The 12,407-nt window shown below is 37.8% G+C and overlaps 1 protein-coding gene across 5 annotated transcripts in view; it reads left to right on the plus strand.

The window, feature by feature from the left end:
* sipa1l2 (signal-induced proliferation-associated 1 like 2) overlaps positions 1-12,407 on the plus strand; it is a 130,950-nt gene that overhangs the window by 44,311 nt on the left and 74,232 nt on the right. For all 5 annotated transcript variants that reach the window (XM_018094269.2, XM_012963665.3, XM_031902979.1 and 2 more), the window contains exon 2: positions 10,208-11,731. In XM_018094269.2, the coding sequence (XP_017949758.1) occupies positions 10,402-11,731 (1,330 nt within the window). In that variant the 5' untranslated portion in view covers positions 10,208-10,401. The remainder of the gene's footprint in view (positions 1-10,207; positions 11,732-12,407) is intronic.

Consider the following 12,407-nt stretch of genomic DNA (forward strand, 5'->3'; position numbering starts at 1 on the left):
ATTCACAATTGTAAACATTTTCAAAGTGTGACAAAACACAGCTGTTGTGTCTGGATATCTACTTTCAAGTTATAGACAAAATACATGGTTGCCACCAGGCCAGTATTTGACTAGCCTAAACCAGCTAGGGTCAGTGCTGGTACTCAGGGCCACCATCAGGGAGAGTGGGAGGACTGTTGTCCCAGGTCCAGTGTAATCTTTGTGGGGGGCCCAGCCACATCACAAAACTTATGCAAATAAATTGACATTATATCATCATTTACATAACTTCTGCAAAAATTGCCCTGACTTATTTAAGTTACGTATCAAGCAATGACAGGGTAAATAAGCTACCAATACATTTAAAAGGATAAATTACACTGCCCCCCCCCCCCCTCAATAAACTGACTGACTTACTAGTGCATTAATTATTAATTTAATTATTTATATGTATTACTTATTATAGTAATTCAGCTATTTATATTGAAATCTGTTTACAGAGTTATATGAGTATCTCCTACAGAAACATTTAGTAGTCATGATACTTATTGGGCCCCCAACATGCACAATTTACTTACTTATGTAAAAATTTACATTACTTTCAAAGAAACTTTTTTAACTTATCTATCAAGCAATGGCAGGGGCAGGAAGAAGTGTGTGGTTAAACTTGAGGTTCTTGAAGTTCTACTGACCTCCAATGAACTGACTGACTAGTTAGCGAATAAAATTTTTGGAAATGTTGAATTTTTATGGATAAAAACTGCTGTTTCATTAGCATCTATCTACTGAACTATGTTAACTATTAGCAACATGAACTTTTCAGCAGTGAAATGACATTAGGCTCCTAAACATTGAAACAAGACACTTTTCATAAACATATTTTGCAGCTGTTTATCAGCTTCATGGCCCCCTATAGTTTTTGGCCCCCAACAGTTGCAGCGTCTGTTTATTCTATAGTTACACCCCTGCTTTTATTAAAAAGATAGGTGAGTTTTTTATCATAATAGTTGTGCTTGAAAAAAATACATCCAACAAGTTCAGCCACACACAAGGGGCATGGCCAAAAATTTTGGTATTGCTCACTTGTGTTCATGGGGGCCCCTTATAAATAATTTGTACAGGGCCCCAAAGTTTCTTATGGTGGCCCTGCCGGTATTACAAATTTTCCAGCATTGAAATACCCTGTACATCACTCCCTTCCTTTTGCTGCCTGATCAGCTATTTAGGTGCAGCTCTCCGTAACGGACCCTCTTCTGTCCCTCCCATTTTCCTCCCCTCCCTGCCCATTTCACTTCCCCGTGATGTCACCACCTGCGCCCAGTGACATCACCACCCCAAGTGATGTCACCTCCCCCCCGGGCCAGTATTAGACTTGAAACACCCTAAAGGAGATATGAGAGATGGAGATCTGGATATAATTATGTTGACTCACCATAACAAGTACTGGAAATAAGTGTAATAGAAGTTGTTAATACAAGAGCAAGTTACGTAAGTTATTGATAAATATAGCAGTTACATTACCTACATAAGTAATGCTGCTTATATGTCCTGTGTATATTCACAGGGCATACAAGCAGCAGGTCAGGAGTTGCAATGGTGCTGGTGGGGTAACTAATAACAGAATGAGGAACTAAGCAAATGGGTCTATGGGTCAGTAGAAGTTGTGTGACAGTGTCACAGGGAGAAGCACAGATATGTCATAAAAACTCAAAATTTTAAAACTCAGGCCTCTGACAAGAATGCCCCTGTTTAAACAATTTATTGTGTTGGTCATTGAAGCCTTCCTATGTCTGTGATACATAATAACTTGTAAGAATGTGCTAGTGTATGTGTATGTATAAAATCTGACTGTTAATGGATGGAACTAGTCTTATGGATTCTATTTCTGTTTGATGGGCTAATTCTGCCAAAAAATAAATATTGTTTGCTTACTGCGTCAACATTAACCATGAATTCTGACTATTAACTCTTTGGCACATTGATGTGAGGATTAAGTGCACAGGAATCTGTTGGCATACAGGTGCAAACTACTCACATTGTGATCAGTGCAGACCCAGCTATGTTGCTTTGCCTTAACAAATGTGGGAAATAACAAGTGTAATATAAATTGTTAATACAAGCGAAAGTTTGTAAGGTATTTGTGAATATGGCAGATATGGGTTACTTATACACTGATACGTCATCTAATTGACATTTTTGGACTTGCTAAATTGACTGAATTTTTTCCATTAATCCCCAGTGGCAGAAAACACAAGGCATTAAAAAATATATATTAGATACTGACAGGATGTAAATCGAGAGTTGCAATGTTTGTAGAATGACCAATCACAGAATTAGGACCTTCTTGTTTCTTGGTGCGCAACTTCTGGAGTATATATCATACTTTAAAGGACCAATAATGTCAAAAAGTGAAAATAAAAACAATAAAGTACAAAAATTTAGAGAAATATGGCACCCATATTTAACCCTTTCCCTGCCAAAGACGTAGGTACTACGTTGGTTTAAAAAAAGCAGTTGTATGCCACCGACGTAGTACCTACGTTTTTTGGTACTAGTGTAATTCTCTCTGCACCGGCGGCAAAAGCCGCCGGTGCAGAGAGTCAGCTGTGCCCCCAACCCCCTCGGCAAGGAGCCAAGGGGGCTGGCAAGTTGGTCCAGCGATGCGATCGCATCGCACGACCTACTTACCCAGCAGCAGACCGATCGCAGCGTCTTCTGCTTGTCACGTCTGTTCCCCAGCTTCTTGTTCCTCCTAGCTCCGCCCACTCACTTCCTGTGCTGCGAGGACTGCAGAGAGGACTGCCTGCCTGTGATCCCTGCTGGTAAGTACTCTTTATTTGCCTAATACACACACTTACAGGCATTTACAGGCATTTACACACATTTACACACACATCTACACACAATTTAGCAAACTTTTTTTTTTTTTGTCCGATTTTGCACACTCTAGCACACTTTAGCACACTTATATACACACTTACACACTATCACACACATTTTAGATGTCTGCACACATGTATACACAATTTTTTGTGTATACAAATTTTTTTTTTTTTACTTTTTTTTTTACCCCTTTGTCTTTAGTTTTTTTCCCTAAAAATTTTATTTTGACACCATGACTATTGGATCTATTATTCTGACCACTAATTACACTGTCATGTGACTTATTTTGTTGTGTCATCGATTTACACAATTTTTGTGGTTTCATTGCATTTTTATCCCTGTATAACTGTTCCTAATCTGTTTTTAGCGTAGCTTTGCCATGCTGTACTTTGGTGTAGAAAAATAACTTTACCTATTTTGAATTCCTCAGAATGTGTACTTTCCAAAAATATATGGTTTTCTGGGGGTCCCTGTGTAGTTTGGGGGTGTTACACATAATACGCTGTCAGGGGTCTCTGTGTGCAAAAGCTGAGCTGGCAGGCGAGAAATCCTTATGCGCTATTTTCTTTTTGGGGTCAGTACATACCGCAGACTTTGGTATATCTATGCATATTGAGCATCAAACTGTTCAGTAGGCCTCTGGTGTTCCTATTTGGGGTGATTTGCCTTTGTACGCAAGAAATAGTGTGAGATAAATGCGGCAAACTGCAACATTTTTATGCGATTTTCTCAAATGTCATAAAAACCAATAACTTTAGGAACGCTCTGCAGATTGGTACTTTGGTGTAGAAAGGACTCTTTACCCTTGTTGGATTTGTCAGAATGTGTACTTTCCAAAAATATATGGTTTTCTGGGGGTCCCTGTGTAGTTTGGGGGTCTTACTGCATATAATACGCTGTCAGGGGGCTCTGTGTGCAAAAGCTGAGCTGGCAGGCGAGAAATCCTTATGCGCTATTTTCATTTTTGGGTCAGTACATACCGCAGACTTTGGTATATCTATGCATATTGGGCATCAAACTGTTCAGTAGGCCTCTGGTGTTCCTATTTGGGGTGTGTTGCCTTTGTACGCAAGAAATTGTGTGAGATAAATGCGGCAAACTGCAACATTTTTATGCGATTTTCTCAAAAGTCATAAAAACCACTAACTTTAGGAAAGCTTTGCAGATTGGTACTTTGGTGTAGAAAGGACTCTTTACCCTTGTTGGATTTGTCAGAATGTGTACTTTCCAAAAATATATGGTTTTCTGGGGGTCCCTGTGTAGTTTGGGGGTCTTACTGCATATAATACGCTGTCAGGGGGCTCTGTGTGCAAAAGCTGAGCTGGCAGGCGAGAAATCCTTATGCGCTATTTTCATTTTTGGGTCAGTACATACCGCAGACTTTGGTATATCTATGCATATTGGGCATCAAACTGTTCAGTAGGCCTCTGGTGTTCCTATTTGGGGTGTGTTGCCTTTGTACGCAAGAAATTGTGTGAGATAAATGCGGCAAACTGCAACATTTTTATGCGATTTTCTCAAAAGTCATAAAAACCACTAACTTTAGGAAAGCTTTGCAGATTGGTACTTTGGTGTAGAAAGGACTCTTTACCCTTGTTGGATTTGTCAGAATGTGTACTTTCCAAAAATATATGGTTTTCTGGGGGTCCCTGTGTAGTTTGGGGGTCTTACTGCATATAATACGCTGTCAGGGGGCTCAGTGTGCAAAAGCTGAGCTGGCAAGCGAGAAATCCTTACGTGCTATTTTCATTTTTGGGTCAGTACATACCGCAGACTTTGGTATATCTATGCATATTGGGCATCAAACTGTTCAGTAGGCCTCTGGTGTTCCTATTTGGGGTGTGTTGCCTTTGTACGCAAGAAATTGTGTGAGATAAATGCGGCAAACTGCAACATTTTTATGCGATTTTCTCAAAAGTCATAAAAACCACTAACTTTAGGAAAGCTTTGCAGATTGGTACTTTGGTGTAGAAAGGACTCTTTACCCTTGTTGGATTTGTCAGAATGTGTACTTTCCAAAAATATATGGTTTTCTGGGGGTCCCTGTGTAGTTTGGGGGTCTTACTTCATATAATAGGCTGTCAGGGGGCTCTGTGTGCAAAAACTGAGCTGGCAGGCGAGAAATCCTTATGAGCTATTTTCATTTTGGGGTCAGTACATACCGCAGACTTTGGTATATCTATGCATATTGGGCATCAAACTGTTCAGTAGGCCTCTGGTGTTCCTATTTGGGGTGTGTTGCCTTTGTACGCAAGAAATTGTGTGAGATAAATGCGGCAAACTGCAACATTTTTATGCATTTTTCTCAAATGTCATAAAAACCACTAACTTTAGGAAAGCTTTGCAGATTGGTACTTTGGTGTAGAAAGGACTCTTTTCCCTTGTTGGATTTGTCAGAATGTGTACTTTCCAAAAATATAGGGTTTTTAGGGGTCACCCTACATTTCTGCAGCTTCCACCCCTCATAAAACTGCCATGTGTTTATGAATTAGGTAAAGATAAGCCATGAAATTAGTGTGCACAAGGTATATTTGGGGGTCTCTAAGTGCCATGTGCTTTGATAAACCTATGTACAGTGGGCATCAAACTGTTCAGTAGATCTCTGGGGTTCATATTTAGGGTGTTTTATCTTGGTACCTAATGACCTGTAGAAAATAAGATGCTGTATAGTGGAAGTTTTGAGGTGATTTTTGGAAATGCCATAAAAATCATCAAACTTAGGAAAGCTTTATGGCTTGGTACTTTGGAGTAGAAAGACATGGGTACCCATTTTAGATTCGGGGGGATGTGTACTTTCCAAAAATATATGACTTTCTGGGGTGAATGTACTTTTTACTAGCATTATCCCACATATAATGATGTAAATGTATTGATTTTGCAGAAGCTGAAATGACAGAAATGATAGATCATATGGAGGTATGTTCTCATTGGGGCCCCTACATGCCACATACTTAGGTAAACCTATACATATTGGGCCTTAAACTCTTCAGTGGGCCCCTGGCATTCATATTTAGGGTGTTTTATCTTGGTACCTAATTCTATGTGGGAGATAAGATGCTGGAAACTGGAAGCTTCGAGTGGATTTTTAGAAATGTTATCAAAATTGCCAACTTTAGGAAAGCTTTGCGGCTTGGTACTGTGGAGTAGAAAGACATGGGTACCCATTTTAGATTCGGGGGAATGTGTACTTTCCAAAAATATATGGCTTTCTGGGGTGAATGTACTTTTTACTAGCTTTATCCCACATATAATGATGTAAATGTTGATTTTGCAGAAGCTGAAATGACAGAAATGACAGTACATATGGGTATATGTTCACATTGGGGCCCCTACATGCCACATACTTAGGTAAACTTATACATATTGGGCATCAAACTGTTCAGTAGACCTCTGGGGTTCATATTTAGGGTGTTTTGTCTTGGTACCTAATGACCTGTAGAAAATAAGATGCTGCATAGTTGAAGTTTTGAGGTGATTTTTTGAAATGCCATAAAAATCGTCAAACTTAGGAAAGCTTTATGGCTTAGTACTGTGGAATAGAAAGACATGGGTACCCATTTTAGATTCTGGGGAATGTGTACTTTCCAAAAATATATGACTTTCTGGGGTGAATGTACTTTTTACTAGCTTTATCCCGTATGTAATGATGTAAATGTTGATTTTGCAGAAGCTGAAATGACAGAAATGACAGTACATATGGGTATATGTTCACATTGGGGCCCCTACATGCCACATTCTTAGGTAAACCTATACATATTGGGCATCAAACTGTTCAGTAGACCTCTGGGGTTCATATTCAGGGTGTTTTGTCTTGGTATCTAATGACCTGTAGAAAATAAGATGCTGTATAGTGGAAGTTTTGAGGTGATTTTTGGAAATGCCATAAAAATCGTCAAACTTAGGAAAGCTTTATGGCTTGGTACTTTGGAGTAGAAAGACATGGGTACCCATTTTAGATTCGGGGGAATGTGTACTTTCCAAAAATATATGACTTTCTGGGGTGAATGTAATTTTTACTAGTTTTATCCCACATGTAATGATGTAAATGTTGATTTTGCAGAAGCTGAAATGACAGAAATGACAGTACATATGGGTATATGTTCACATTGTGGCCCCTACATGCCACATACTTAGGTAAACCTATACATATTGGGCATCAAACTGTTCAGTAGACCTCTGGGGTTCATATTTAGGGTGTTTTATCTTGGTATCTAATGACCTGTAGAAAATAAGATGCTGTATAGTGGAAGTTTTGAGGTGATTTTTGGAAATGCCATAAAAATCGTCAAACTTAGGAAAGCTTTATGGCTTGGTACTGTGGAGTAGAAAGACATGGGTACCCATTTTAGATTCGGGGGAATGTGTACTTTCCAAAAATATATGACTTTCTGGGATGAATGTACTTTTTACTAGCTTTATCCCACATATAATGATGTAAATGTGTTGATTTTGCAGAAGCTGAAATGACAGAAATGATAGATCATATGGGGGTATGTTCTCATTGGGTCCCCTACATGCCACATACTTAGGTAAACCTATACATATTGGGCATCAAACTGTTCAGTGGGCCCCTGGCGTTCATATTTAGGGTGTTTTATCTTGGTACCTAATGCTATGTGGGAGATAAGATGCTGGAAACTGGAAGCTTTGAGTGGATTTTTGGAAATGTTATCAAAATTGCCAACTTTAGGAAAGCTTTGCGGCTTGGTACTGTGGAGTAGAAAGACATGGGTACCCATTTTAGATTCGGGGGAATGTGTACTTTCCAAAAATATATGGCTTTCTGGGGTGAATGTACTTTTTACTAGTTTTATCCCACATCTAATGATGTAAATGTTGATTTTGCAGAAGCTGAAATGACAGAAATGACAGTACATATGGGGGTATGTTCACATTGAGGCCCCTACATGCCACATACTTAGCTAAACCTATACATATTGGGCATCAAACTGTTCAGTGGACCCCTGGTGTTCATATTTAGGGTGTTTTATTTGGTTACTTTATGACCTTTAGGAGTTAACATACTATAGACTGGAAGCTTTGAAGCGATTTTAAAAAAATTTCACAAATTTTGATAAAAATCAATAACTTTAGGAAAGCATTGCGACTTGATAGTTTGGAGTAGACAAACAGTTGTGCCTATTCTGGATTCCCCAGAATCTCTTCTTTCTAAAAATGTAAAATTTTCTGGGATAAACTCTCTGTTAGTGGAATTTTTGGCCTTGAAATCTAAAGTATGCAGCTTTCTGGAGCAGTGCTTTGGAAATTTGGTAGTGTACTGCTGGGAGTTTTTGACCTATACAAGTGAGAAATCTCCATAAAACTATATATATTTGGTATTGGCACGTTCAGGAGACATGGGACTTTCCAAATCAGTTGTAATTTCATGCATAAACTAATTTTTGTTTCTGGTGCATGTGTTTATATTATGGAAAATATGATTTTTTTTCATTTTTTAGACATTTAGAAGCCTATATCTTGTTACAGAATTGGAATTACACAAAAATTCTACCATATTTTAAAAGCTTAGGTTGTCCTGAAAAAAACAATATATAGTTTTCCTGGGTAAACTAAAAGTCCCCCCAAGGAAAGGCCCCTAAAGTGAAACAGTGCAAAATGTTCAAAAACTGTCTGGCAGTAGAAGTTCCGCTTTGTCCAAAACGGCTGGCAGTGAAAGGGTTAAGCAGACATCCTATCAATACGGGTATAGATCAGGACCCAAAGTGATGTACTCAGAAAAACAATAAAACTGCACAAGAACCCTAATGGATACTTAATACCCACCAAGGAGTAGAAATAAACATACCACACAACGTTTGCAAAAAGGTTTTTATTATTGTTTTATGTTATGTTATCTTTTTTCTCTTTATTCTGTAATGCATTTTTTTATGGTTAATGCATAAATGTAAAACTTGGAGCTATTGCTCTACTGCCAAACGCTGACAGTTAGCAGGAGGCAAATAGGCAGGAAACAAACTGACGCATGAGGAATGTATGATTATTTACCTGTCTACCTGTGACCCAACATTAAAAGCACTGTTTAGAATACTGCTAATACACTAACCAAACTGTACAGTATGCTTTCTCAATATGCCTGCTTATTCTTTTTGTTGTTTCTTCTTTTTTCTGTAAAAAACAAATAAAAAAAAATTTCAAATGAAAAAAGTGAAAATAAATGCTTTAAATAAACGTGCTACATATTACAAGTGGACAAGTGGAAGGAGTTTCCTGCCCAGTAGAGCTTACATCTTAAGTGTATTCTAAAGAGCTTACCTGTTATTTGTCTAGTAAGCCTGGCCTTTTCCCTTTTTCATCTTAAATAGTTTCTATCATGGCTACACAGCACAAATACATGATTTTTGCCATTCTAAGGTAACAGTATGTTACATTACTTTAAAACATTTTAATCAGAGCACAGTACTTGCATACTAGACCATGCTGCACATCTTACTTGTAAGTGTTTAATATCACTGCAAAAGGATTTGTGGGTGATGATGAAAAAAATTGAGACTGGCAGAATAATTCTTCTCTATGCCTGAAACTGAAAGCAAAATGTAAGCACTCCACAGAAGCTAGAGAAATCAAATTATGAGTAATTAAACAATAAACAGTAATCACAGGACCCCATACTGCTAAGTTAACAGGCCCAGGTGGCTGCAATTGCAAGTATGGGAAGCTTTACCTGGACACCAGTTATCCAAAAAGCTCCAAATTATGGGAAGGCCATCTCCTATAGACTCCATTTTTATAAATTTAAATTATTCGATTTAAATTACATTTTTTGTAATTACAAATACAGTATTTAGTAATAAAACAGTACCTTGTACTTGAACCCAAGTGAGATATAATTAATCCTTACTGGTGACAAAACAATCCTACTGGATTTAATTAGCATTTTCATGATTTTTTTTAAACAAAAGGAATTCTGGGAACAAATTCCAAACAAACTCCAAGAAAATACCATTCACATGGGTAAAGCTTTAACTATAGGCTAAAGCTCACCCTGTTGGATTTTTAAAGCAGAAGCCAGCATAATAGCTGATCATATTCACAACTACAGACCGATTTCGCCCTTCTTGAGGCTTATTAGTGTAGTGCAGGGTTTTCTGATCAGCTTAGGTAGAATCACAGTGTGGATTCAATTCCCCAAGCAGAACAAGATATTTAGGGAACACTTATATATGTTTTAAACAAATCATTTTATCTACAGGGCAGTTATTTCTAATTTTGTTTTTGTGTAGGTAAACATTTGGTAAACTTGATTTTATGGATACATTTAATTTTTTTGCCAGTTTATTATTATTAAAAATTCTATAAAATTATAATCTATTCTGCTTTTGAACAGGTTGTAAAATTGGAGAAATTAAGAAGATTGCAAGCAAACTGTGTGTGTGATCACACAGGTGAGATCAAGATGGTGTTGAAGTTGGAAATCTTTTTCTGAGTAGTGCCTCACATATGTGTGAGTCATCATCTTTATCAAGAATACAAATGAAAATCTGTCTGAAATACGAAGAAAATAGAAAATAGGCATAGAGCATGCAGTCAGATGACTTCTTTGCATGGAAATTTAAGGCCTTCAATGGAAATATGGGTCCTCCACCCACCATCAATTCCCCTGATTCTTGTGGAATGCCAGCAGTGCCCAAAATGGGTGTAAGAGCAAGAGTTTCTGAATGGCCACCTAAAAAAGACTGCACAAAGGGTATTGCTAACAAAGTGGCCTGGAAAAAGACAACAGAAGGCACTTGTGATATGGTGTCTGCAAGTGAACAAAATGATCCAACTGACTTTAGAGAAGTATCATTTGAATTTGGGGAAACCAAAGATATTTTTTGCCATTCATTTCACAGGGGACTTAATACTATACGACAAAGAAGCAACAGTGATGTTACCATCAGTGATATTGATACAGATGATGTTCTTGACCAGCATGCAGTTAATCCAAATACGGGAGCTGCTCTGCATAGGGAATATGGCAGCACATCTTCATTAGACAGACACAGTTTAACAGGAGAGAACTTTTTTGCAGTGCTTCAGGGGTATAGGGTTGAAAACATGGAACAGAAAAATACAACACCATTTTCATTTTCAAATTTGTTTGATTGTGATTCGCCTATTTCTCCCAGCTTGCAGGCTGCCAAACAGATATCACAGGGGCAGATAGTAAGAATTTCTCCATTTGATTATATGGACAAAGCATTGCTAAGAGGAAGAGAGAGACTACCTAAAAGTCAGTTAAAAGCAGAAACTGTTGAAACATCTCTGTATAAGAGACTAAGGGCTGTAAAAAGTGACCATGATTCTTTAAAGTTCTCGTTTGACTTTAACGATGGTAAAATGGACAAATGTATGCAAATGGGGACCTTTGAAAAGGGTTTCGCACATTATGATGTACAGAGTATTTTGTTTAACATTTATGAAGCCATTGACTCACAGACTAGTGTTGCTAAGCACAAAAATATAACAACTGGGGCATCTGCAGCATCCCAGTCTCCAGTAACTAGTGGCAAAGCTGGAAATTGTCAGTATCCTCAGGGAAGTAAAGAAGACCCTAACTGTAGCCCAGAAGCAGATGAAGGAGATGGCAAAAGTAGTGACATTGTTCTAAGCTGTCCTTATTTTAGAAATGAGATTGGGGGAGAAGGAGACAGAAGAATTGCACTATCAAGGGCAAACTCTTCTGTGCAAACTGGTGAAAGTTGTTCCTTTGAATCATCTCTCAGCTCTCATTGCACTAATGCTGGTGTGTCTGTATTAGAGGTTCCAAGAGGAAATCAACCTATTCACAGGGAAAAAGTAAAGCGCTATATTATAGAGCATGTAGACCTTGGAGCATACTACTACAGAAAGTATTTCTATGGAAAAGGTATGTTAATTTGCAAAATAATTGTTTTATTTCTATACTGTATATTTCAAAATTAAAATGTGGCTGTCATGTGAGATATATACTTACATAATAACTGGTGTATACACAAGACACATAAATACACCATCCACCACCATCCATTAAATTCAAACTTTTCTGTCCAAATGAAACCCATAACCAGATTCCAAGAGAATCTATTGATGCATAAAGCATCACTATTGCATAGGAATCACATATCCCTTAGTGCCTCTTCTCCTGTGTAAACAGTTCCAACATTTTTAGCCTTTCTTCATAATGGAGACATTATCTATGCAGACAGTATCTGCTAATACAAATGATTCATGGAATAAACTACCCTGATGAGCCAAACTTAGGAGTTGTTGCAGATCATCAAGCAAAAAATGAGGTTTGTCAGTCATATAAGTTGATGCCATGTATGAATCTGAATTACTAATCAGCCTTGTACTTTGACTTTTGTATTCTATATACACAGTATATCCAGTAACTTGTCATCCTTGCCTAGTTGTGCTTCAGTGCCTGCAGTCCTTGCTAGTCCAGCTTCTATGGGTTCTCTGATCTGTCCAATTTCCCCCAGAACTTACAATTGGGTTTTCAGCAATGTACATTTTTTTAATTAGTTGTTACAGTTGTCTCAGATACATTATGTTCACTTTAA

The sequence above is a fragment of the Xenopus tropicalis genome, chromosome 5, assembly GCF_000004195.4.
Source record: "Xenopus tropicalis strain Nigerian chromosome 5, UCB_Xtro_10.0, whole genome shotgun sequence".
NCBI lineage: Eukaryota > Metazoa > Chordata > Amphibia > Anura > Pipidae > Xenopus > Xenopus tropicalis.